The 24753-nt window shown below is 35.1% G+C and overlaps 1 protein-coding gene across 8 annotated transcripts in view; it reads right to left on the bottom strand.

Moving 5' to 3' along the window:
- Positions 1-6987: 6987 nt before the first annotated feature.
- Positions 6988-24753, bottom strand: part of ETV1 (ETS variant transcription factor 1) — a 92324-nt gene continuing 74558 nt past the window's right edge. For all 8 annotated transcript variants that reach the window (XM_014863066.3, XM_014863064.3, XM_014863065.3 and 5 more), the window contains 3 exons: positions 22184-22353; positions 16754-16855; positions 6988-11890 (listed from right to left, as the gene is read on the bottom strand). In XM_014863066.3, coding sequence (XP_014718552.1) covers positions 11669-11890; positions 16754-16855; positions 22184-22353 — 494 coding nt within the window. In that variant the 3' untranslated portion in view covers positions 6988-11668. The remainder of the gene's footprint in view (positions 11891-16753; positions 16856-22183; positions 22354-24753) is intronic.

A 24753-nucleotide genomic window follows, 5' to 3' on the forward strand; every position in this document is an offset into this window, starting at 1 on the left:
TCATCTCCAGAGCTTGTTCAATAAATATATGTGGAAGTAACTAACAATTACATGTTTTATAAACAAAACAAAACAAGTACCTCAGTAACAGTAAGAGAGAAGTAAGTGAGTCAAGTTCTAGTGTTGCAATTTTGATCCTCTTTGTCTACAGAAAACTCTGTATGGCCAGTTGCAAAGCAGTTCTGTTCCATGTTTCCCTAAATTTATTACTATGAACATCAGTGTAGTGACTGTTACCTCCTTTAATGGTGTCATTTCCACTATAGGAAACTTTACAATGAATTCTACTATAACTTTCCTTGAAATTCAAAAAGAATATTAAGAGCCAAAGGCAGTTTGTTTACTCATATTAAATGTCTCCGCCTGTGGAAAGGTTAAACATCCCCACCTTCTGGAACTCAAGGATGGCCAAGTGGCATTCTTTGGCCAATGACTATGAACGGAAGTGCTAGTGTAACTTGGAGCAGAACCTCCAAGAGTGAGCAGATGGTTACCATGTTCTTTTTCCCTATGCCGTAACAACCGGCAATGTTCTGGCTTGAGACTGCACCATCAGAAGGAAGCCTGAAACAGGACTGCAGCTGACCCACGGTGGAAATGTAGAGGGAGAAAGAAACTTTGTTTTGTAAGCCACTTAGCACACTCTGGTATATCTTGACTGATACAAGGCTCTTGTGACATTGGATCTTGAACAACCATAAGCATCTTAGAACTCCCCAAGCAGATATGACAACAAATCTGAATATGGAAACGTTAACTAATGGGCTCACTTTAGTGAATGTGTTTAAATTTTTGTGAGCTTTTCTGGGGTGGGGGTGACCTTAGGGGCACTTAGAAATGTGTGTGTGTGTGTGTGTGTGTTTATGGGTTCGGCTGTTATAGCCAGTGGAGGACCCACTGGCATGTGGAGCCTCTGGGCTGCAGATGCTGTATACATCCTACAATGCACGAGAGAGTCTCGCTCAAGAATTGTCTGGCCCAAATGCCTGATCTGGTGGAGAGATACTGGACCACACAAACTACTTAAAAACATACTAAAAACATGCATCTTAATTTTTTCTCAAGAAAAAAGAAAGAGGAGAGAGAGAGAGAAACATGCAAATTCAATAGTTACGTTTATAATGGATATATGAAAAATGTGTATTGGGATTTGAATTTTTATTCAAATAGATTATTGACTCTATCATTTTGTCAAGAATGTTCTAATGGACTTGGCAAAGCCTTATTCAGAAAGCCGTTGTATTTCTAACTTAATGGCATATTCTTGAGTCAATTCTTCAGTCAAGGGTGAAATTTGAAGAAACTTTCTCAGACATCCAGTATCTCCCCTTCCTCAGATTTTAATTTTTACTAACGTGGGTATAAACTTATTCATTCTCAGTTTTCCAGTTGAGTGTTTTTCCTGCCCTTAAGAAAGTATTGATTCTCTTTTGCTACTTACCTTAACAGATGTACACCTGCAGACTAGCTTTATAGTTCCTTTCCCTTTAACAATACAATATATATTTTGATTTTTCATCATGAGACGATCCTGCCTCTTCATAATGATTCTTTGTTGCAATGCTCTGATTTTGCTCTGCACCTTTTTGTTATTCCAGAAAAGGATGTTTCCATAGGGAATAAATGCAGTCTTCCAGAAGGGACCTTAGCATTATATTCAGAAACTGATGGATCATTTTCAACCTCATCTGATAGATCAAACATCCTGTTACATCTCTTGGGTGATACCCGACGTAAACGCAGGCAAGTTGCTGTTTCCTGTCTCCTCCTTGCATCCTCTAGCATCACTGCTGAATGTGTTTCTCCTTTCCAAGTGACTTTTGTGCTTTGCATTTGATGTACATATGTCTCAGTTGTGCCAGGACATCGCTGTAATTTTACTGGCTTTGCTGCTTTTAGCAGCACCTCCTAATTTAGTATCAACTGTGAATTTCAATAGAATGCTTCTACTCCTTCCTATTTATTTAATTGGGTACCATATTTAATTTGCACCTTGAGGGCAGTGTCTAACATGAAGTTCACACACCATGGTGAAATTCAAGTCTCCTGAACACTAAAAATTCAAGTAACCAAGAGAGGTTTTTCTATCTTATAAAGCAAGGTAGATTGGATGACTTGAGAATTGGCTTGTCCTGAGACACAGAAAAAGATCAAATAGCCTCATGACAGAATCTTAGAGCATTAAGTGAAGTAAATGATTCAGTGATATAAGAAACTATTTTCAAAAATATCAAAATGTCTGAGGCCAAAAATATTTTCTCCTTCCCCTAAATCAGGATTGATTGTACATACTGTCTGAAATCACAGGGTGCATTCTGAATTCTTCATTCCATTTCTTTTTATCAAACCTGAAAAGGCTGTGTGAATGTTAATAGGTACTGAATAAATCCTGTGATCACTGTAGCACCTTATTATGGTGTGTTCCCAAGCTGCTATTCCACGGTTGATTATTCCTTCTTTTTCTTTGCAGTCCTTCATTTAATTTCCATTCCTTACCCCGGTGTTAATATTCTTGACTATTTGAATTCATTTTAGAGTTCATGAGATGCTGTATCAAATGTTTTGCTAAAATCCCAATGTATTACATCTCCTACATTGCATTCATCCAGTAATCTTGTAATTCAATAAAAAAAGCAATCAGATTTGTTTGGCATGATTTGTTCTGTGTAAACCCATGCTGCTTATTGCTCAATGGTGCTTAAATGATAAGTAGTGCTCAACGCAGATTTCCTCATCTAACTTCTCACTGCAGCTCAGAAAAGTCTATAGTGTTTTTCTTCATAGATTTTTCTCCTGGCACATGGCTAGCTCCTAGGTTCTAAAAACTAGAGAGTAGGAATGACATACTACTTTTATTATGGCATCGTTTTTCTTTTTTTTTTTTTTTGCTTTTATATTACTTGTTTTTCTCATTCATTATCCCTACATTTTCTTATTATATTTTCATTAAATTTATTATGTGAGTAATCACTTTATTCCTATTTTCCTATAGCATAGTTTTAGGAAAAGTGTTAGTTAGTGCAGGGACAAGAAGACTATGAGAATAACATCTCCATTGAGAATAAAGGGCAATGCCTTGGTTGTATTTGTGCAACTATCCGTAATATTAACTATCATGTAATAAAAGAAAGGTATAGTTGTAATTTATCTCTTAAGCCTGACTCTCATGTGTAATGGATGATAATCATTTCATTTTAATAGATTCTTTCACTTTCACTTGACCATAAGTTAAGTACCTGTTATGAGCTGAGTTGTGTTCTCCCCCAAAAAGATATGTGGAGTCCTAACTGCAGCATCTCAGAATGTGACCTTCTTTGGAGATAGGATCTTTACAAAGGTCAGTTAAAATCAGGTCATTAGGGTGAGCCCCAGTCCGATATGAGTGGTACCCTTTTGAAAAGGAGAAATTGGACACAGAGACAGGTGCAGAAGGAAGATAATGTAAAGAGACGCGGGGAAAAGAAGACCAGCTACAAGCCAGGGAAAGAGGCCTGGAACACATCCAGCCCTCAGAAGATACCAACCCTGCCAACACCTTGATTTTGGACTTGTCTCATCTCGTAATCATCTCTATTGCCCTTTTGGAGTATCAGTGGTAGGTTGGGGGTGGGGGACCACTTGTTAGGAAGTGTACCAAGGATAGCTACAGCTATAGCTATTTTTAGCTAAAATGGGGCCTCTTGGCACTGAAAACCTCCTCATCAGTTGGTTATTGTTTCTTGGAACCGTCAAATACTAATACAATGATCCCTTCATAGCGCAGTGAGGAATCCCAGTATGTACACAGCAAGTGGGCATTTGATAAATGCTTTTAATCAAGACGCTCAGGATCAAGGCAATCCAGAATTTGAGTCAGCAGTCTGTTCTGCCTTGATTTTTAGTTAAATTTTCAACATCCTCCTGCAGTATGGGCCACATAGACTTACACTTAGCGATTAATGAAAGGCTTCATTTTACAGTTACAGGCATGATTGAACTAAAACACTTATTCTATTTCAATAAAAGTATCCCTGCTTCCCACTGTCACAAGCATTCTTAAGGCCACTTATTTACCATACTTCTGTTGTATAGTCTGTGCACAAATGACAGATTTCAGCCAAACTGATATGCCACTTCCTGTAGCTCTCGAAGTGGCGTTAGATTCACGTCGTATAGTCTTATTTAGTTTGAGGGCAGGGATCATTTTTTATAAATCTATTGTGTCTTCCATAGAGTCTGCCTGTAGGGTGGAGCACTTAATTTGGACACAGAAAATACTCAATTAACTGATTTTATAGCAGTGTTTAATAACAATTTGTAGAAGATTCATATTTGGAGATTTTGAGGGATGAAATCAATGAATTTCCCGACATAGAACAAATTGAAATGAATAATCCAAAGTCTGTTTTAATATGAGTAAATTAATATTCACTCAATGAATAAATCAGTGTGCAATATATTTTTCCTTTGGGATCTAAATTATCCAAATATTTATTTTCATATTTCTTCTTGTTTTTATTTTAGAAACACTGCCTCAGGGTGTCTACATAATCATAAATTTTTGTGAAAATAAGTAAACAGTAAATTTTGAGGAAGCAGTGGTTTCTCAGTTGATTCTATTTCATAATTTTCTTGATTCCAAATTTCAGAGGTAAGCATGTGAAATAATTAGAATGGCCATTTTATGGGTTATTTGTAACATTTACGATATACACCTGCAAAACAAGCTCTTCATGAAACAAACAAGTAAAAGTCAACAATTTGGAATGTGCCACATTTGGGTGTGGTATCATATATCTGAGAAAAAAGTAAATATAAGAATAAAATCTTATCTGTTCAGATGCTGTCTTTTCAATAATAAACCAAAAGTTTACTCCATAAGTGAATGATTCTAAACAAAGCAGCTTAATCTATATGTGATTAAATACCATATTTTAAGAAACAGATTTCGAAAGAAATCTATGAGATTTGGAAGTCAGAGAAAAATATTCAATTTGTTTTAATTTAGGAAGTTCTTAGTGTTTAGACTTAAAATATGGTGTGGGGAGGGGGGGGTCGTGGAGAGATGCCCAATGTATGTTGATAACCTAATTTCACATTAAGTAAACACTTATTAAACCCACCATATTACAGTTTAGGAATTTTTCCCTAAAAAAAGTTATCTGAAATTATCAGTCTTAAAGAGTTTATGCATAACTTCAGTACATTTCTGTCTTCATGATATGTTAGCCAAATCTGTCAATTCAAACTAAAGAAACAGATCAGTTCACTGTTTGGTGTGACTTGTTTCAAGGGGCTGTCCTTATTTGTTGACATATATGTAAATAATTGAGTTATTTTCAAAACATCCAGTAAGCTGATTATCTAAATGACCTTTTTTCCCTGCAACAATCATTGAGGCTTTGTGGAAATAGCATTTATACACAAGGTTCATTTTTTTCTTTAATAAAGCTATTAAATTGCAGTATAAAATCAAGCAAACTCATTAATAGAGAAACTACAAGTAATGTGAATTATCAGAAAGCAAAAAGTTGCATTTTTTACATTTCTAATTCTAATATATAACAAAATATCTCCTATAGTATTTTTAATAATAGTTTTAAGGATAAAAGAATCTAAATGTTTTGGAAATAGCAGTGGTGCTTGCACAACATTGTGAATGTAATTAATGCCACTGAATTGTACACTTAAAATTGGTTAAAATGGCAAGTTTTGTTATGTGTTTTTTTCTACTTTTTTGAAAAAATAGGGAAGGATTAGATGATTTAGTATTTAAGAATATCATTCAGCATAAAGCAAAATATTTCTGTAGTACTAAAAGCAGGATAGCATTTTGCAGTTTAAAAAGTAATGCCATTTGCATTATCTTTTTTTTCTTCTCACTTTTTTCCCATCACATCTTTGTTCTGTCAATTAAATTCACAATAAACTTTTTAAAGGACAAATAGTTTTACTGGCTATTCAGAAAATTAAAACATGTCTAATACATCATAGTCCCCTTTGCAACAATATGACATTTTTTAAAAATTAAAATTTCTTTATAAAATAGTTTCTGTGCTTTCAGTTCTATTTTCTACTTTAAAAGTCCACTTTTTGCTTCTTTTGAACCCCGTGACTTCAAATCTACTATGTTTTAAAAGTTTTCTGGGAAACCTGTTAGTTTCAGAAGTCATGTCCAGTAGCGTGAATCACAGGGGCAGCGTTTACAACTTTCTGAAGAATTTAATCAGTACGTGTGTCTCTTTTGGAATCTCTTTCCCTTCTCCAATGGGTAAAGACAAAGTGGTACTTAATCATTTTGATTTCTAGATGCTTAAAGACTCAAAACAAAAATCATGGTTTGATGTTGCTGTTGTTTAACTAGTACTTGATTTTTCAGATTTTTCTGTAAAGACTATTCAAAAATGGTTAAAGAAATGTTTTAAATAAGACTGTGTTTCAGCAAAATGTGATTCATTGCTACATAAATCTTAAGTCACTAGAAATTTAAATCAAGAAAATAGCAAGGGCCAGGTTACATAGAAAAGTAGGGTTTATGAATCTGCGTGTGATCACACAACAGCTTGACACAATGACATTTTGGTTTTGCCATTAGCTTCAGCTTCTCTTCAAAGCCAATGATGGAGGCAGTAACATTTGTCATGCATGCACGCTGGCTGGCTGACACATGGGAGTCAGTGAAATAATGTAGATAGTTCCTTTCCCAAATCTTTTCCTGATATAGTTGCTGAAGGGATTATGTGAAATAAGGTAAATAATTTAATTTAAAGAGATTAGAACATGGAACTAGAAAAAGATTTATCAGGTGTCCTGGGACCCAAGTTACCAGAAAGAGAATACTTGGGAAGTGACAGAAGGAGTGCAAAGACATTCCTCAGTGCCTTAGTCACAAATTAAATGATTAAAATGATTCAGATGATTAGAAGCAAGTGAAAAATTTAGACATCTGTCAGTTTTAGATGTGCCACCTTCCAGAGTGATCACAACAGTCCAATATCTTCAGTTTCTGGGCTTTTATTTTTAGATTTAAATTTTGTGCATATTTAGTTTGCTATAGTCACATAAATTTCATAGCATGTTTTCTCATACCATAAGTATAATTTTAATACATCCAAGTGAATTAAAAATTTCTTCCCTGTAGAAACATAATTTTAGAATGGAAGTAAATAAGAATATTGAAGTCTATATGCAAAAAACTCCCACATACCCTTCCTTACATATGAGTCCATAAACTATAGCTATTCTATCTATGCTTTTAACTGAATATTCTAAAATCATCAATATTTCTATAAAGGCATCTACTACTCTAATCAAATTCTCTTCTTAAATTATATTTTTCCATAAACTGCTTTTTGAATAAATAAATCCTTCTAAACGAGTCTCACATTAAAAAAAAAGTGAAGCCCTAAAAGTACTAGTTGAGTTCTGAGTAAATTGGGCCAAGTTCTTCAGTATCATGTGCAACACTGATACCTTATGGAAACTTGGCTTTTATGCAGTTCTTATCACAATTACTCAATATGTCCATTTGCCTTCTTTAATTTCTACTATTTTTTTACCCAAATTGTATGTTTTATTTTTTAACAACTCTATTTTTCCCCTTCCTCATGTCAAGCTACAACTGGAAAATAGCTTACTCATTTCTTATTTTTAAATTTTAGTTTTTCTCTTTTAAGATACCAAGTAAGAAACATTTAAATGGCCTTCTCCTTTGTAATGTTTTGTCATTATAAGCTCTGAAAATGCTGCCTGATAGACAAAGAGGCTCATTTTAGAAACTCCTATGATGTGAGCAAATGCTCTAACATTGGGTAATAGATTTATTTCCTTGTCATATAACGATAAGCTGATTCATATATTAGAATTGTTTTTTTGAGTAACAGACATATTTTATCTATTATTCTTACCTAATAAAATCACTTGCAGATGTTAAAGATCTCATAGTAGCAACTCGTACTAGCACCAAAAGAAATTTATTTAAAAAAATATAATCTGGCTCAAAGAGAATTCACTGTGCTACTACTCTGTAATTATCACACTTTATTTTTTTCTTGTTACATAAAGTTTACACGAGGGGGAATCAAATAATCTCAAAGCTTAATGTGATTACCAAATGCTTTAGTGGAATAGATAAACTTTAATATAGAATGCTTTCAGTACCATTTATGCAGTCAAGTGAGACTGAATCAATGGTGAACAAAACTATTCTTCAGTAATTTCTAATCCTAGCTCCATCAATAGAACTTTTTTGGCCACAGGTAAGTCAGTCAGTATTTTCACTACATGGTATCTTCATCTGGATGATAGGCTGAATAACACCTCCCTCCCAAACCCAACCCTATATCCATGTCTTGATCCCAGGAACCTGTGAATGATACCTTATCTGGCAAAAGGGATTTCAAGGATATGATTAAGTTAAAGATCTTGAGATCGGGAGAATCCTGGGTTATCTGGGTGGACCCTAAATGTAATCAGAGGTGTCCTTATAAAAGGTAGGCACAGGGAGATTTGACTACAGTAGAGGAGAAAAGGATGTGACCAGAGAAGCAGAGATTGGAGTGATGAAGCCAGGAGCCAGAAGCCAAGAATGTCAGCAGCCTCTAAAAGTAGAAGCAGCTAGTATGTGATTCTCCCTTGCAACCTCCAGAAGGAACAAGCCTGACAGACACGTTGCTTTTAGCCCCTTTAAACTCATTTTAGACTTCAGATATCCAGAACTATGAGAGGATAAATTTCTGCTGCTTTAAGATATTAAATTTGTGGTAATTTGTTACAGCATCTATAGGAAAGTAATACAATCTATAAAGAAGTTCGATCAAATGATCGCCAAGATCCTTCCATGATTTGAGAAAACTGCTCTGCACTGTCAGCTTTGTGGATTTTTATCTCAAGCATTTTTTTAATAAGCATAACTTAAGAAAAATCATTTTTCATTAGTTATTTGGAATGTAACATTCTTTGTTGTAATTAGTCTGTTGGATATTAGCATGTCATCATCAAGAGGCAGCAAACAATAGGGAAGATATTTCTTTTAGTTTCTTTTACCAAGTTGAAGGAAAATGTTATTAATTGATTTCTATGTTTGAGTAGCCAATTCAATTAGAAATTCAAAACACAAGAATCTTGCAGAAATCAGCTGCCAGATTTATTAATCTATCTGAAAATAAAAACACAACCAAACAAAAGTATAATAAAAACAGAACTTTGAAAAAAAAAAACCAGATACATTTCCCAAAAGAGTTTATAAAGCGATGTTTTGAACCCTTCTATATTGGAAATATCTTTAATGTTGGCCAATTACTTACTTACTTCAGTGAGTCACTACCTTAAACAGCAAAATACATGGTTTGTCCTTAAATATATATAATTAACACCAGCTCTTCCTCTGATCCATTATGATAACTCACAGCCCAATTCTTCCTCACTAGTTCTGGCAAACTAGAACTAGGATTTTAAAAAGCAAAAAGAAAAAGGAGAAAAATAAAAACAGAAGGAAAAAAAAGGAAAAAATCCTTAATACAATTTTCATTTAGATCATATTTTCAAGACCCACTTTCAATTTCTCCAAATATGTCAATTCTCTTCCCAATAAAACTTTAGCTGAATATTTTAAAATCTGTTTTTACTCTAAGTGCTGTAAATGGCCTCATGAGCATAGTGGGGAAAAAAAAGTTCGGACTTTTAAGGCATATAGCCCATAATGGGCCTAATGATATATAATGCGTATGTAGAACAATCATCGCAATCACAGGTTACACACATATGTTGAAGTTAGAATCCTTTTTTGTAGGATTAAATGTGAATAGTATCGATTATGGTATGTGGGTTTCCCAATAACTGTTCAATTTAGCAACATGAACTGTGATCGGTGTTGTGTTGGAAAATGGGTTGCCAGAAAATCATTTTTCAACAATCTTTCCTGTGCTTGTCATGAAACGCCTTCATAGGTTGATTTTGGCTTTGTGTTTAGGATTTTTTTTACCAATTTTCTATACACTCCTAAATAATCGTTGTTCCTCTGGGATATTGATGGACTGAACAAAATTCGTATTTCTTGTTTGAATTGTTTAGCAAGCTATTCAGAGTTACTGCAACACCATTTACTTATGGTCTTTTCAAGGTGAATGGAACAACACAGCTTGCTTCCAATATTTTCTCCAAATGCAAAACAAAAACAAACAAAAACCTTTGAAACTTTAAATCTTTAAGTTTTCTTTCAAACAATCCAATCACATTTACACGAGTGTCCAAAACAACGTGATAGATAATATCAGTGCCAGCACTATGTCATACAGCAACTTCCTCATATTCTTTGACAGTTTGTAAATAATTTTCCATTTCACCAAAAGTTACAAAAGTTTCCACAGTTTCCCTTAGCAAGCTGAAGCTTACTCTTCATTTGTCAAATGTGCATAAAAGCTGCTTATAGCATAGCATGGCGTAAGCTATTTTTTAAGCAATAAATGGTTCGAGTCATCTATTTTGTCCTGAAATGCTATCTGTAGTTAACTGCATTGCTTATAAATGGTCATAGTAAATTCAGCATGAAAGAGAGTATTACAGAAAAGACAGCAGCAGAAGCATTAGCATTATCTAATATTTATATATGTTATCAACATAACACAGCAGTAAAAGGTTTAAATGCATATCAATGGGTACCATGTCTAAAAATTACTATAGTACCTATTTAGTGTATTGGATATTTTTCTTAAGGAGTGCTTGCTGCATCTAGGACAGCATAATATGTGATTTAGTACAGTTAATTCTTATTGATTAAATAATGTTTTTGTGTACTGAAGGAAGTAAAAGGAGACAGATATTTTTTGCTTCATTGTGATCCCAGATTTAACATTTAAATGAAGATCTCAAAGAACCATGACATATCATTATTTAAAAACTGAAATGGGCTTCAAAATATTTAAATGACAGTATGATTTGTATCTAAACAGCAAGGTGGCACCAGATACATGTAATGCTACTGGCCTGTGACTCAGTTTGGAGCCAGAGTCCAAAATTGTGCCCCTCATTTACAGTCATGGTGATTATTCAACTTCAGAGAGAATTACCCATTTTATGGTCATCCTCTGTGAGTCATATATAAAGCAAAACAAAACAAGAAACAGCAAATGCAATCTCTAAATACCTTTTTACAAGAGGTGCAAAAACAGTCATTTCTAACAATTAAACTGCCATTTACAGTAGATTTTTTTTGTACACCTTGCAGAGACTCAGAAATGATAGGGGAAAATGCCCAAGGCAATAGTCTCCAAGTGGATATTTACACAATGTGAATTAACTGTACCGTAGATACCCAGAGAAAAGAAACATTTTCTTATGTTGTTATGAAATCAAATCAACATGATATAGCTTCATCATAATTAAAACCTGTAGGACCCCATCCCAAGCCTAAGTAAAAAGTAATCCCCGACTCCCCCCACCCATTCACCCATTATCTTCCTGTTACACAGAATAGATGTTTAGATTACTCCCACCCACCCTCAAATAAAGTGCACAGTCCATGGCAGACCATAGAATAATGCAACAGGAAAAGCCCCCTTTTGCGTATTATTATTTAAAAATAAAATACAAACAACAAAAATCAAACAAAGATTGAAGAGAATTCAGAGATTCTCTGCATCTTGCAAAAAGAGGAAAAGCGCGAGGAGGCCCTGCTTGACTGTCACTTGCGTTAATACACATAGCCTTCATTGTAGGGGTGGGGGTTGCAGCAGCCCCCTTCTGGCATGTAGGCCATGCTCTCGTCAAAGTGAGACAGAGGCACCGTGTCCTCTTCGTTGATGTGACGCTCCATGTCTGTCTTCAGCAGTGGACGCTGATTATCTGGAAAGGCCATGGAGAAGAGTGCTTCTGGATCGCACACAAATTTGTAGACATATCTCTCTCCAGCCACCTGATGAAAACATGGAAGAGAAAAACTCATCCTTATGTATAGCTCTGGATGTTAACCAGACATATTGTGGTGATCACTTTGCAATATACACAAATATCAAATCATTATGTTGTACACTTGAAACTAACATAATGCTATATGTCAATTATTCCTCAATTGAAAAAAAATCATCTTCACCATCCCCAGGGAAAAGAAAGAACAAAACCATGGTTTAATACACCAGAAAGGATGGATAACAGAAAAAAAAATAACCGAGTAGTAGCAGGTATACATAAAAGAAAAGAAAAAGTCCTTTGTGAAATAAACTATGGCTAATCGAGGGAAATGCAAAATGTTGACCTTGAATAATAATTACATTTATTCCAGATATAGCTAAAAAGCTTAGCAGCTTGCTTGCTTTAATATGCATATTATTTGGAGGAAAATATCAATGATTTCATTAGGCATCTCACACTCAAATTTTTTCCCTCTGTTTTATGAGGTAATACTCACAAAATAAACTGGACCTTTACTTTTCTGAAACTGTAGAAAAACGAAACTTCCAAACCTTAAAAGGAAAATGCGTCGTGTTCCTAATAAGGCTACACTAGTGATTGACTGATTCACAGGGTGAACTTATTCTTTTTTTTTCTTTTGCAGTGTGTATTCTCATGTAAAAAAAAAATAAGATGCATAGCCTTATTTAAATGAAGGATGGATCAAGAGGACAGGATTATCCTGGGTACATCACTTTAAAAAATGAAGGCAAGATGCATTAGACAGAAGTTAAGGATGTGTGTAAAGTGTCAAATGGAAGTAGAGGTGTAAAAAAGTGAAAGGAATTTAAAATACACAATGCATAGGGAGGAAATGAGAAAATGAAATGTGACAGCTGCCTGAAATAAACGAGAAGTAGCATAATTTATAGGGAATGACATGTCCCCAAACTTAAATTTTGAAGACTAATGCTTCTCTAGGAAATTATAAACAACTGAAGGAAACAAATATATGTGCCCCCCCACCACCACTAACAGACAATGCTGAGGTTCTCAAAACCCCCAAGGCAGGGGGGTGTGGGGGCAGACAATTCTTTGTGTTAACTTTGATAGTAACTCCGTGTGTATCTAGAGCTTAGAAATTTCAAAAAGGTGAAATTACTCAACACCTCTAGGTTCCTGTGTATCAAAAGGGCACAGCTAGTGGCTTTGTGATGTGGGGAGACAGTGAGTTCACAGTTTATAAACTATCTGTGTTATGTTTGGGAGAAAAGGAGCAAGCACCAAAGAATATTGCTGTTCTGGACTCAGAGAATTTAGAACATTTTTTGCCCTAGATTTTTACCCTGTAAGAGGAGCCAATTTAGAGACTCCATATAATCGGAAAATTTTTAAGTTTGAAAACAGTCAAAATACTTAGTGTTTGTGAACTTGGACATGTTTCTTAAACGGCCCTTAGTTCCCCTTCTTTGTGAAATAGAGACAGAAACAGCTCCTTCGAAGCCTGTGGTAGATTCAGATGGAAGTCTCTAGTACGATGCATAGCAAACAGAAGAGCCTGGCATAAATTATTCATTTTAGTTCTTTACGAAAAGGAAATTAAGTTCATAAAGGCGAAATGGCGAAATTACCGTAAAAATAAAAATAAGCAATATCAGAAACATACCTGAGATACTAAATCCCAGTTTTTCTTTGTTCAAAGCATTTTGAGACAAAAATAAAATAAATGACCTGCATACCTCAGAGCTTTTAATAACCTGCCTTGTTTTGTTTGGGGCTGCAGAGAAAGTATTTGCTTTAGGCTATTGGACCTTTGTTGTCCAACCTATTGCTATTGGTTATAATTAGAAGTGATTTGATAAATCATTGTGAGGAATTAAACTGTATAATATGCAATCAAGATGATGAAATCTCTTAAGGACTCTGCTTTGACTTGCTGCTTCCCTCTATTTTTCTTCTGAATAAACATTTTTAGGGCTACTACTATATTTATAGAGCTATGTTAAATGCAACAGAGTTTAGAACAAGGGCTGATAACCAACCAAGGGAAAAGTGTCTTCCATTCTCAGTAACACAATTACAATACGGAAAATGCTGTGCATTAAGTATACCCAAACTGCAATGCTGAGATAGGTAAAATATGAATTTTGCAAGAGAGATGAATCAGAATTAAACAAGGCGGTATCTTTTGAACTATGCTTTGCAAGACTAGATATTTAAATTATGTGTTAACTTTTAAAATTTCAAAAGTAATACAGAAATACTGGAGGAAAGCTAAAAATTACAGATTAGGCCAAAAGAAATGAGCTATCATCATATCCTCCAGAAATAACCACTGTTAAAATATTGGTATCTATTTTCTAGGCATTTCTAAACTTTAAAGTAGAAGTATACACATGTACTGGCTATGAGGTATAATAAACATTACTCCATCATTTCTTACTTCTTTCACAAATCCTGAAATAATCAGGTGTCTTTCACATGTTTAGATCCAGTTGATTATTTTTATTTTATTTTCTAATCTTTCCATTTAATTTTCTTTTACATATACCATGTATACACATAGTTTTAAGTTTATGAACAAGTGTGGTCATATAAACATTTTTCCCCTACATGTTGAAATATATTAATTCTAAATCATAGTTTTTAAAGAAAGGACTGCATAATTTTCTTCTGAATGACTATACTAGAATTTACTTAAACATTAGAATGATATCTATGTTAAAATGTAATGATGAGAAGAGAAGATATTTTAGAAAGAGAGAACAATATGAGTGAAGAAATCAGAGAGTCACAGGTATGTCAGAGTAGCAGGTCGAATTGCTCAACACGTGTGAGGAAGAAGAGCAAATATGCAAGGCTGTAAAAAGGCCTTGATTGTTGTGCTAGTTACAAGTAGATTTCAACTTTCACATGTTTCACCATTAAATGACCTGCCCTTTCTTACATTACACAGCAGCACCCCAAAAGGTCTGTCACATACAGCATTTTGCTGTCCTGTAGAAGCTGATAAATAAATAGTTACAAATAGTTTCCTTTGGCAATTACAGCCTAATAGGGGAAAATGTAAGGAGTAATGACATTTTTATCTGTATTTAAACATCCATGCCATTATTTGATTATTTGATAGCATCTTGCCTTACTGATTTATTAAAATAAGAGGTAAACAAACAGAATATGTAATAATTGGATAAATAAAGAAGAACACGGAAGTGGTGATAATAGTAATAAGAAGCTTAAGTTTGAACACCTTTGCAAATATTTAAGAGCAGGCCTGACATATTGCAGATGTCCTATCAAACATTGTGCCTAGAAACTGAGGTGTGATTGGAGATCCTATAATACTTTCTGGCAGTCTGTTAATGCTCCTTTTAACAAGGGACTTAATGGTCAAGACACATAAGCCAAATATGCCTTGGCTTACACTGGCTTCGGGATATGAGATGCATTTGTTGAAGATTTTTATTGTGCCAGGTACAATGCGTGTCTCAAGCACATTATTTTATTTAATAGCCCCAACAACTTTAGGAGGTAAGAATACCACCATTTAGTAGGAGAAGAATCTGTTCGAAAAGGTGACCCAATGAGAAGCCAGCATGCAAACCTAAATCATGACTGCATTTTCTTTGACTGCTGTGCAATGCTGCCTGGGGGGACAGCTGAGCACCTGCTATGCCAGCCCACTGGATGTGCCGGAATTAGGCAGATGGTGAGGAAAATGAAAAGAACGGCATGTATTTGAAAGGATTTGGCTGCAAATGGGAGTAGTAGATGAGAAAAAGGGAGGAATTACAAATGACTCCAGGGTTGAGATAGAGAAGGCAGGAGGAGCAGGTAATAAACCATTATACATTTTGAAGATGAGATTCAGGGAAATAGGAAGCAATTGAGAATCTAATTCAGCCTGTCTTTTAAAGATCTTGGTGGTTCTAACTTCTGAGATGGCAAACTCCAGAGCGTTGATTCCCTTGGTCTGGGAAACTCATGGATGCTGTTCCCCTCTGTTCTAGTAACTTTCATGTAGCAACTGGTAGCTTTTTCTTGGCCTAACCATAGTGACATAAAAATGTGCAGCAATCTGCAATATATAACTATGCTCAAGTCCCCCTAAATGCACAAAGGGTGCATAATAAAACCATAATGTTCACAAAGGATAAATCGTAAACTTAGTTCACAGTCAAGACAATTGGACTGAAGACACATGCAGGGCTGAGGATGTAATAATAACAAACATACAAATGTTTTGTCTTTATTCATTTATTCATTACCTTCTTCAAAATTTTTACATTTTCTGCTAAATGTAATTCGTTTTAACTAACTCTTTTTTTTAAAAAGCTACTTTCAAATATTAAGGGAAGCTCATTTGAAATAAAATATATTTACCTTCATTCTACCAACAAAATAAAATCAAATACTTATTTTTAATAAATTGTTTAGGATGTTAAGCTGTCAGGCAACGAAATCAGGCAAGGAAAAAAATGTTTCTCAGAATAAAAAAAAGAAATGTTCTGAATGTTTCAAGAATCAGAATCTATAAGCAAAAGTATTTTGAAATCATATAATTGTGGAGAATGTAGGAGAATATCAATGACTTCTGGAGATATACACATGCAATATTAGTACTGAAACAAAATTTTTTACCAAACACAGCAAAGTGGGGACTTCCAGAAAGTCCACTGCTTTGTATATGGTAGTATTACACATTTGTCTATAATACCCATGAATTTATAAACAGAAAGGCATGTAATACCAAAACCAAGAGCTAAGCATATGTTAAAGTGAGTGAAAACCTTGCTTCAGCAATGCAATGATATGTGGCTTTTAAAGTGTGACATGCAGATTAATGTGCAATATTTCAATGAATTTTAATGCTGTATTAGCTGCTCACCTTTTGCATGATTCCTTTCTCATAATAATAGCGGAGTGAACGGCTAAGTTTATCATAGTTCATAGCTGGCCTGTTTTTCTGAATGCCCCAACGCCGGGCCACCTGCCACCAAAACAGAATTCCATAGTAGTAAGTATTAACTTATCAACATATTTCCTAAAAATTAGTTAATTAATTAATTACTTCCAAACCCTCCAAAACACATCCAAATCAAAGACGTAAGTAAAAAGAGGCAAAAGGTATCATGATCTGAATTTCCTCCATCCTGGTTTGCTTTTTAAACCAGGCAGGCAGTGATCATTCTGAAACATCACAATAGAACTCTTTGTCACTATTGTTTTGGATACAAAATTAAATGGAAATAAGGGAATGTATTTACAATGGGAATGAACAGGCTGCAATTCACCAACATGAGGCAAGCTTCCCATTCTGAGATATGCTGGCAATTTTTCCTTCTTAGTTTTTCAGATAAAAACTATAGAGCAAGAGCAGTTTAGTGATCTCTTTGTAAAGGTATTTTTTGAGGTTATGCTAAACCAAAGAAAGATATTTTCCTTGATACTAAATAAAAGAGTGAAGAAGTGGTATAGTGTGCGTAGCAGAGGAAACAGTGTACAAATTAATAATCTGAACTGCAAATAATTTTTATTGCCTGAAGCAGCATCAGAATAAAATTGTAGCCAATACTAAAGTGGGGAATTAAGCATTCATTTAGAGAACAGTAATTGGATGCTAAAAATAAGAAGGAAGTGGAAAAGGTCACCGTGTACATGAGACCACATTCAAAAATCTGTAAAGCAGAATGTCCACTTTGTTGTTTAGTGAAAAATCTCAGAGCTTTTTGTAATGTGGTTGGAGGAGCTATTTATCTGGCAAAGAGAGAGTTCTTCAAGAGCTTTAAGAAAGCTTCTTCCTCAATATATGTGTCTGCCCCACCTCACCAGCAAGCTGAGCTAGCTGAAGCATTATACAGAATAGTGTCAGCTGCTTTTGTTACCCAGCTAAAGTCACGTTCTCATTAATTTCCACTTTTTATTAGTCTGAGCAGAAACTGCAGCTCGCATGCATACCTAGCCAACCCCAAGAGAGTATTATCTAATAGGGTTAGTGTTTTCCTTCGTGTCCATGAAATTCCACATTTTTACTATGTCACATGCACTAAAATAGAATGCTTTTCAGAGAGATCATTCTCTCTCCTCTTTATTAGCAATAATTTTTCTCCAGGGTTTGTTTTTTTCTTTTAAAAATACTGATCCTTGCTATTTTCTCTCTCGCTAATTTGTATTCCCTGAATGAAGATACAACGTAATTTAGTCACATGCATGAGTATACTTTTTTAAGAGCAGAGAGATGTGACAAAACGGGGACATGACTATACATTCAAGCAGACAGTCACACTGACAGGTACATCTTAATTTTCCAAAGATAAACTTCATTTTAACGTAAATGTTTTGAGCAACAGTGAAATGGGAAGGTGGCAATAAGAAAGGAAAGTAATACCCTTCTAAATAAAACATCTTTTAAAAACCTAACAAGGGCTATCAGTCAATCTTTAATAGACACGATAACTGAGAAGCATGCAAACCTGGTGGGGCCGTGAAATAAATTATTAATATCTCTTTAAATGAAACAACAATTTCTGAATACTTTTTCATTTACAAATGAAATTGTTTTCTAGAAATTCACCAGGATGAACTTAGAAAGTAAAATATGTGCAACAAACTTTAAGACAACACAGTGGAAGACTTTGGGGAGAGAGAGATGATTTTTTTAATACTCTAGGCAGAGTTTGACTTTTATGATGCTAGTTAGTTCTCAGCATTCTGGTCTTAGCAGACATTTTGAAACAGTAAAATTTATTCTTCGAGCTGTCTCAATGTTACATTCATCACAAAGCTGAGGGAAATGGGACATACTAATACGCCTGTGAAACGCAGACAAGTCATGCAAGATGAATAAGTTCTAGCAATCTGCTGTATAACACTATGCCTGTAGTTAACAACACTGTCTTTACACTTAAAAATTTGATAGGAAGGTAGATCCCATGTTAAATGTTCTTACCACAACAACAACAAAAAGACTGACGCAAAATGAACAGAGAACATAAATAATTTCCACCCACCAACTAAGAGAGTCCATTCAGCCCTCACATATCACCCACCAATCACCACCACATTCAGCACCACTAAAAGCCAATGCATCACTCTCAACACGGAGTGGCTGCAAGGTTGGAGATACTTTCAGTGACTTCCTTCTAACACTCCTTCAGATGAAAACTTCGGCTGTTAGGGAGGAGAGTGAGAAGATGATGGCACTACAGCATTCACCCACACTGTCAAATGAATGGAACAGGAAAATGTAATAGTTGAAGTATTGTTCACTTTATTTTTAAAAAAAATCATGCTTGAATATGCAAGAGTAAACCTGGAAACCACAATCAGGGCCTGGCTCTCAGACTTCTTGGCAACTCTTCCAGCTCAACAAGTTTGAATACCATCAGAAGACTTCACTCTGAGTCCTATAGACGCTTTACTGTGCTAATAATTGTTTCCTGGAGCAATTCCCTAGGATCTAAGATTAATCTAACAATAACATCTCGTTATCTCAAATATCTTAAAAGAGAGATGTTAAATATTATGTGCTTGCTAAAGTTATCCAAACGCACTGAACAGATAATCAGCATGAGTGAAGTCTCACTCAATATTATTCTAAACTGCAAGATGAAATATAAAGAAATGGAATGCAGGAATAATTCCAACAAGGATGGCTTCGGAGCCACCTTTCACGAGCTGTGCTGACACAGATCCCCAGTCCCCAAAGAGCTCAGTGTAGTAGAAAGAAGAGGCTGAGGGTGGGCCACAAGGCTAAAGAAATTTCACAAACATTTTCCAAAGAAGAAACTTAAACATAAACAGCACAGTCATTGCCTGATGGAAGCAATTGCAACAGTCAGCAATGCAGCAATCAGAAATGAGACGTTTCATTTCAAGCAAAGACCTTAGGAGACATTTAGTGCTTACTGCACAATTGCCATTGAGTTAGTTACTCTTTAGAAATGGTCTACTGATTCTGAATTACCCAGCCCTTTTTTCCTTTATGTGTCTGCTACAGAAAAGGTGTTTAAATGTTGGTTTGTTGTATGGAACAGATGTAATCATATTTCTTCTCTGCATTTAAAAAATCAAAGAAATTCAGAATCTGATAGAACTTAATGGTCATCTGGTCAAGTCTCCTATTCTACTTATTCAAACGTGATCATCATAAAAGTCAATAGTTGCTAGATAAGGAACTTAATCATTTGCGTAAGAATTTTTACTCTTCTGAATGGATCAATAATTACTAACATAATTCAGTAATTTCCCCTATCTTAACAAATGTATGACAAAAATAAAAAATTCTGTTTCTGCTTATTTTAATCACAGGTGGCAGGAGATAACTGTTTGATATAAATTCTTGTTGAATGTACTCAGTTCTCGCATGAACCAACTCTTGCAGCGATTATTAACATCTTTCATGACGTGAAGAGCACACATACCCAACATGTTAAAGGGCTTTCAAATTACTTTACATTACGTGTTTCTAGTCTCAATTTGTTAGTACTTCACATTTTTGCGGTTCTCTCACTTACATCATTTAAGTATATCTACATAAACATTTCCTTTGACAGGCAAATTAAGTTTTAGACACACTACAAAACTCAAACACCCAAGCATTCAGTCCACACTAGATAATGGATACTTTCAAATTCTGACACTGAGCCCTCTGTGTGTGTGTGTTTGGTGTGGGGCAAAAGAGATGCAAAGCTAACCCTCCAGTACAACTAGCGTATTGATACAACCTGGAGTGGATTTAACTGTGCTAACCAGCTCCTCTTATTTTGTACTTCTTTTTTTTTTTTTAAGATTGGCCCTGAGCTAACAACTGTTGCCAAGCTCTTTTCTTCTTCTTCTCCCCAAAGTCCCCCAGTACATAGTTGTATATTCCAGTTGTAGGTCCTTCTAGTCCTGCTATGTGGGATGCCACCGCAGCATGGCTTGATGAGGGGTGCCATGTCCATGCCCAGGATCCTAACCAGTGAAGCCTGGGCCACTGAAGCAGAGCATGTGATCTTAATCACTCTGCCAGAGGGCTGGCCCCTTGTACTTCTTTTAACACATATTTGAATCAGATAATCTCTTAAATCTTCATCAGTAATGTGCCCTTATCTTCTGGATATCAGATTAGGGCATGTTATCTGATTATGATTGAAAACATGGTTTCATAGGGCAGAAAATTTAAGATGTATAGCCCCATCAGCTTAGGTTGTAAATGTCCATCTATACCAAATAATCACTTGAGTTTAAAAATAGCTGGATATCTTACTCAATTTTTTTACCTTCCTGAGGTGTTTAGATCCTACAGCCAATATGATCGGTCACAGGCATTTTAGCTAAAAATCTTCCATTGCTTTCTTGGCTGATGTAAACTAAAGTCAATTTTAATAGAAGCAGAGAAAGCATCGTTAATAACACATAAACATTTCATATGAAAATCACCTTTCTATAGAGGTCCAAAATACTATTCATGGGTTATGCTGTAATAGTAACAGCAGCATTAAGCCTAAAGCTGGTCCTGGGAAGAATAAAATTTAACTGAGAAGTTCTTCAGGAAATACTCCTTTTGTATGTGTATGAAGGCCAGGGGGCACCGAGATAGTTGAAGGTAGCTGAAAGTGTGTTCCATTTATCCATATTATCTTTATCCAGGGTACTCTCATTGTGCTAATTTCTTAGCAACATTTTAAACTTTATCCCTACCTTCCAAGGGAGTGTACACAGCCCAGCTGACTTGAAACAGATGTCACCAACAATCAAAGGGAAACAACATTCCTACCAGGCCCTTGTCTCCTAAGAAATACTTAAGGAGTGAGAATTTTCCACTGTGGCCCTTGCATCCTTTTATCCCCCACAGCTGTTTCTCCCCCATTCCCTGTTGCACATGACTTTAGTCTCTAAATGTTCCTCTCCAACCCCCTTGACAAAATCAAGATTGTCCAAATAATAGCTGTTAATTCTCAAGAACAATTCCTCCATACCCAAAACTAGTTGAACTTTGGCAGACATCTCTCCTCTCTCCCTCAAAGACCACAAAACATCCTGCCCTCCTGCTCCAACGTAGATGCTCTTTTAGAGACTTCCCAAGTCCCGCATTCTTGAATAATGATGCTCTGGTTGATTTCCTTCAACATCAATTCTGTAGGATAGCATTCAACAAGCATGCAACACGTTCATTTTTATTTTAAATGAACACATGCCTTTTTGCCATCCTCCTTCTAATTCAGAAGGTTTCCCTAAAGTTTTAGAATTAAAGAAATACATTTTGGCATGTTACTCAAATATACGTTTCTTTATATTATATCTGATTTTCTTAACGAAAATCTACTAAACCCACCTCTTCAGGCTCAATCAGTTTAAACTCCATGCCTCGCCCAGTCCAGGCAATGAAATGAGAATTGGAAGGGTCGTCCAGAAGAGCTACCAAAAACTGCCAGAGCTGCAATGATCCTCGCCGCTGGTATGTGGGGCCTTCCCGATACATTCCTGGCTCTTGTTTGATGTCCCCTAAATTAAAAATTTTTTAAGTTTCTATTATTAGCAATATTATGACATTTACATAAAATTGACATTAAACCAATCACGAAAATGGTTAAACCACAACTACTTTATGGGTTTCTGTGAACTGTAATGTTACCATTAAATAGGGATTTAAATCAGTTACAGAGTTGAATGTAAACTAGGAATCAGCACAAACTTGCAGACAACTATATATAATATATAAAGGTCAAAATAAATGCACACAGGTGCAGAATAAACCCACAGATGTCATTTACTTATAAAACTTTTATAATAACTATCTTTTTTTCCCATTCATTTCTTTAACAACCATAGCATCTAATCACATTTCTTTGCTTTTATTGTTAATGTCATTACTCACTGTTCTAAGCAACACTGAAGAGGGAGTAATCAATTTTAAGCTCTGGGCATTTTATTTGTACAAATTAAATTCAGTAAATTACAATCATTAACTTGATTGACCTGTAAATACTTCATTGACCTCTACATGACAAACTATTGTAAATTTTAATGCAAACATTTCAACACAAATTTAATAGCATCTTAAACTCTGAGTTAAGTAATCTTCACTTTATATAAATTAGGAAAATCTCTTGGGTAATTTAGGGCATACCAGATTACCATCATACCATTCTCCCTCCACACCTTCATACTGGCACTACCACATTCTCAACTGGAAGCAAATGAAAATTCTCTCATTTTTCTTTATCTTCTGTTTGCATTTCACTCACTTGAATTCAGTTTGCTATTCTTTTTCTAAAAGTCAAATTTAAAAATGTATATATCAGAGCTTTCTAAAAATCCATATTTTTAAGCAAGAAAAGTTTCTGTTACATTTATTTGTTATTCATATATAGTGTAAACATCTATTGAGTAGATGACAGCAAAGAACGTGTTAGTTTTGCAAGGCTTCTAGTATAAATCTGGTCAGATATCTTGGTTTTACCAAAAAAGAAAAACACCTCAGTTTCATGTCTACTGATAATGTACTTCAGTCTCCAGCCAACTGTCTCAAAAATATGCGGAATTGGTCACATTGGGGATTGAATGTCTAGGGCCCTGCAAGCATATCATTGTTAATGCATGAATTTCTCTTCTCCGCTAAAGAAACAATTCGGCCAGAATATATTCAAGCTGATCTATTCACATTAAGTTTAAATTATAAAACAGACGAAATCACAAGCTTTTTAAAACTTTCCTTTAGTCTGTAGACAGAAACATACCTTTTAAAATAATTACAGAAAGAACAACACTTTAAAAACCTACAACAAAATAAAACTACTCAGTCAATAGCTACTAAAAATTATGATGTTTTGGTCTAAGCTAGATATTTAGAAGTGTCGCTTCATATTGATTTTAATGACAGTTTTATTTCTCTCAGTTTTTCCTTCTGAGATTTACAAATTTTTTTCATGGGGGTAACTGAGCAATTGTGCAGAGAGAGTGAAACACTGTCAAATTTTATAATCTCTAGATTGCTTCTGCCTATAAATGTAACTGATCATACTGGCCTTATACAATGAAAAGATAACCCTTGGTCTCATTCTTCTTGTTCTCTATTCCTTGTAAAATGCAAGACTAATACTATCTTCCAAAAAACGTTTTCTTAGTATAAAATTGAGGAATACTTAAAAGTCAAAAGGAACAAATAACGAAGACAGTTAGCTTCGGTAAACACCGGTGTGACTTTGGCTTGTTAGATTATATCATAATCCTGTCTATCCTTTTGAGCAATTTTTCTTCCCTCAATGCCCATACTGATTATCAAGATTTACTAAAATATTAAGCTCACTAAGAATGACAGAAACTAATGAAGGTCATTCCAGGAAGTAAAGGCTTCATGCCTTGTCTCAAGAGAAAAGGCTGTATTTTAAGAATCATGATGCTCTGCTAACGGTGCTAAATAACACAGATCACACCTCTGAAACTCAAAGCTTAAAACAAACATCTATTGTAGAATAAGGCCAAAAAAGTGATCCTTATTGGAGCTTAATCCTGCGACCTTGAATGAATTTATCAATTTAAAGGAAGGCTAAAGAAGCAGATCTTCCCAAGACTTATCATCCCTTCTGGGAAGTATAAGAGAAGCAAAACCCTCTGGAACAGAGTACGTAGTGTTCAAGCAAGTAATTAGAGATTGAGAAGCAATCTGAGCATGCACTTTGCTGTTTAAATAAGGACAATTAAAAACTTCTGAGAGCTACCAAGTCATTACAACCACGATCCCCAAAGTTTGTGCAATCAGCTAATCAGAGGCCCCTGCTCGCTTCCTGTTAAACAATCAAAGCAGGAACTAGGGAGACCACTCTGAAGAACCAAGACATCAGTGAACTGTTCACTTTTTACCCAAGCTTCCTTATAGATGGTGACTTCGGGCACCGTTGTCAA

This window comes from Equus asinus, chromosome 1 (assembly GCF_041296235.1).
Source record: "Equus asinus isolate D_3611 breed Donkey chromosome 1, EquAss-T2T_v2, whole genome shotgun sequence".
NCBI classification, from domain to species: domain Eukaryota; kingdom Metazoa; phylum Chordata; class Mammalia; order Perissodactyla; family Equidae; genus Equus; species Equus asinus.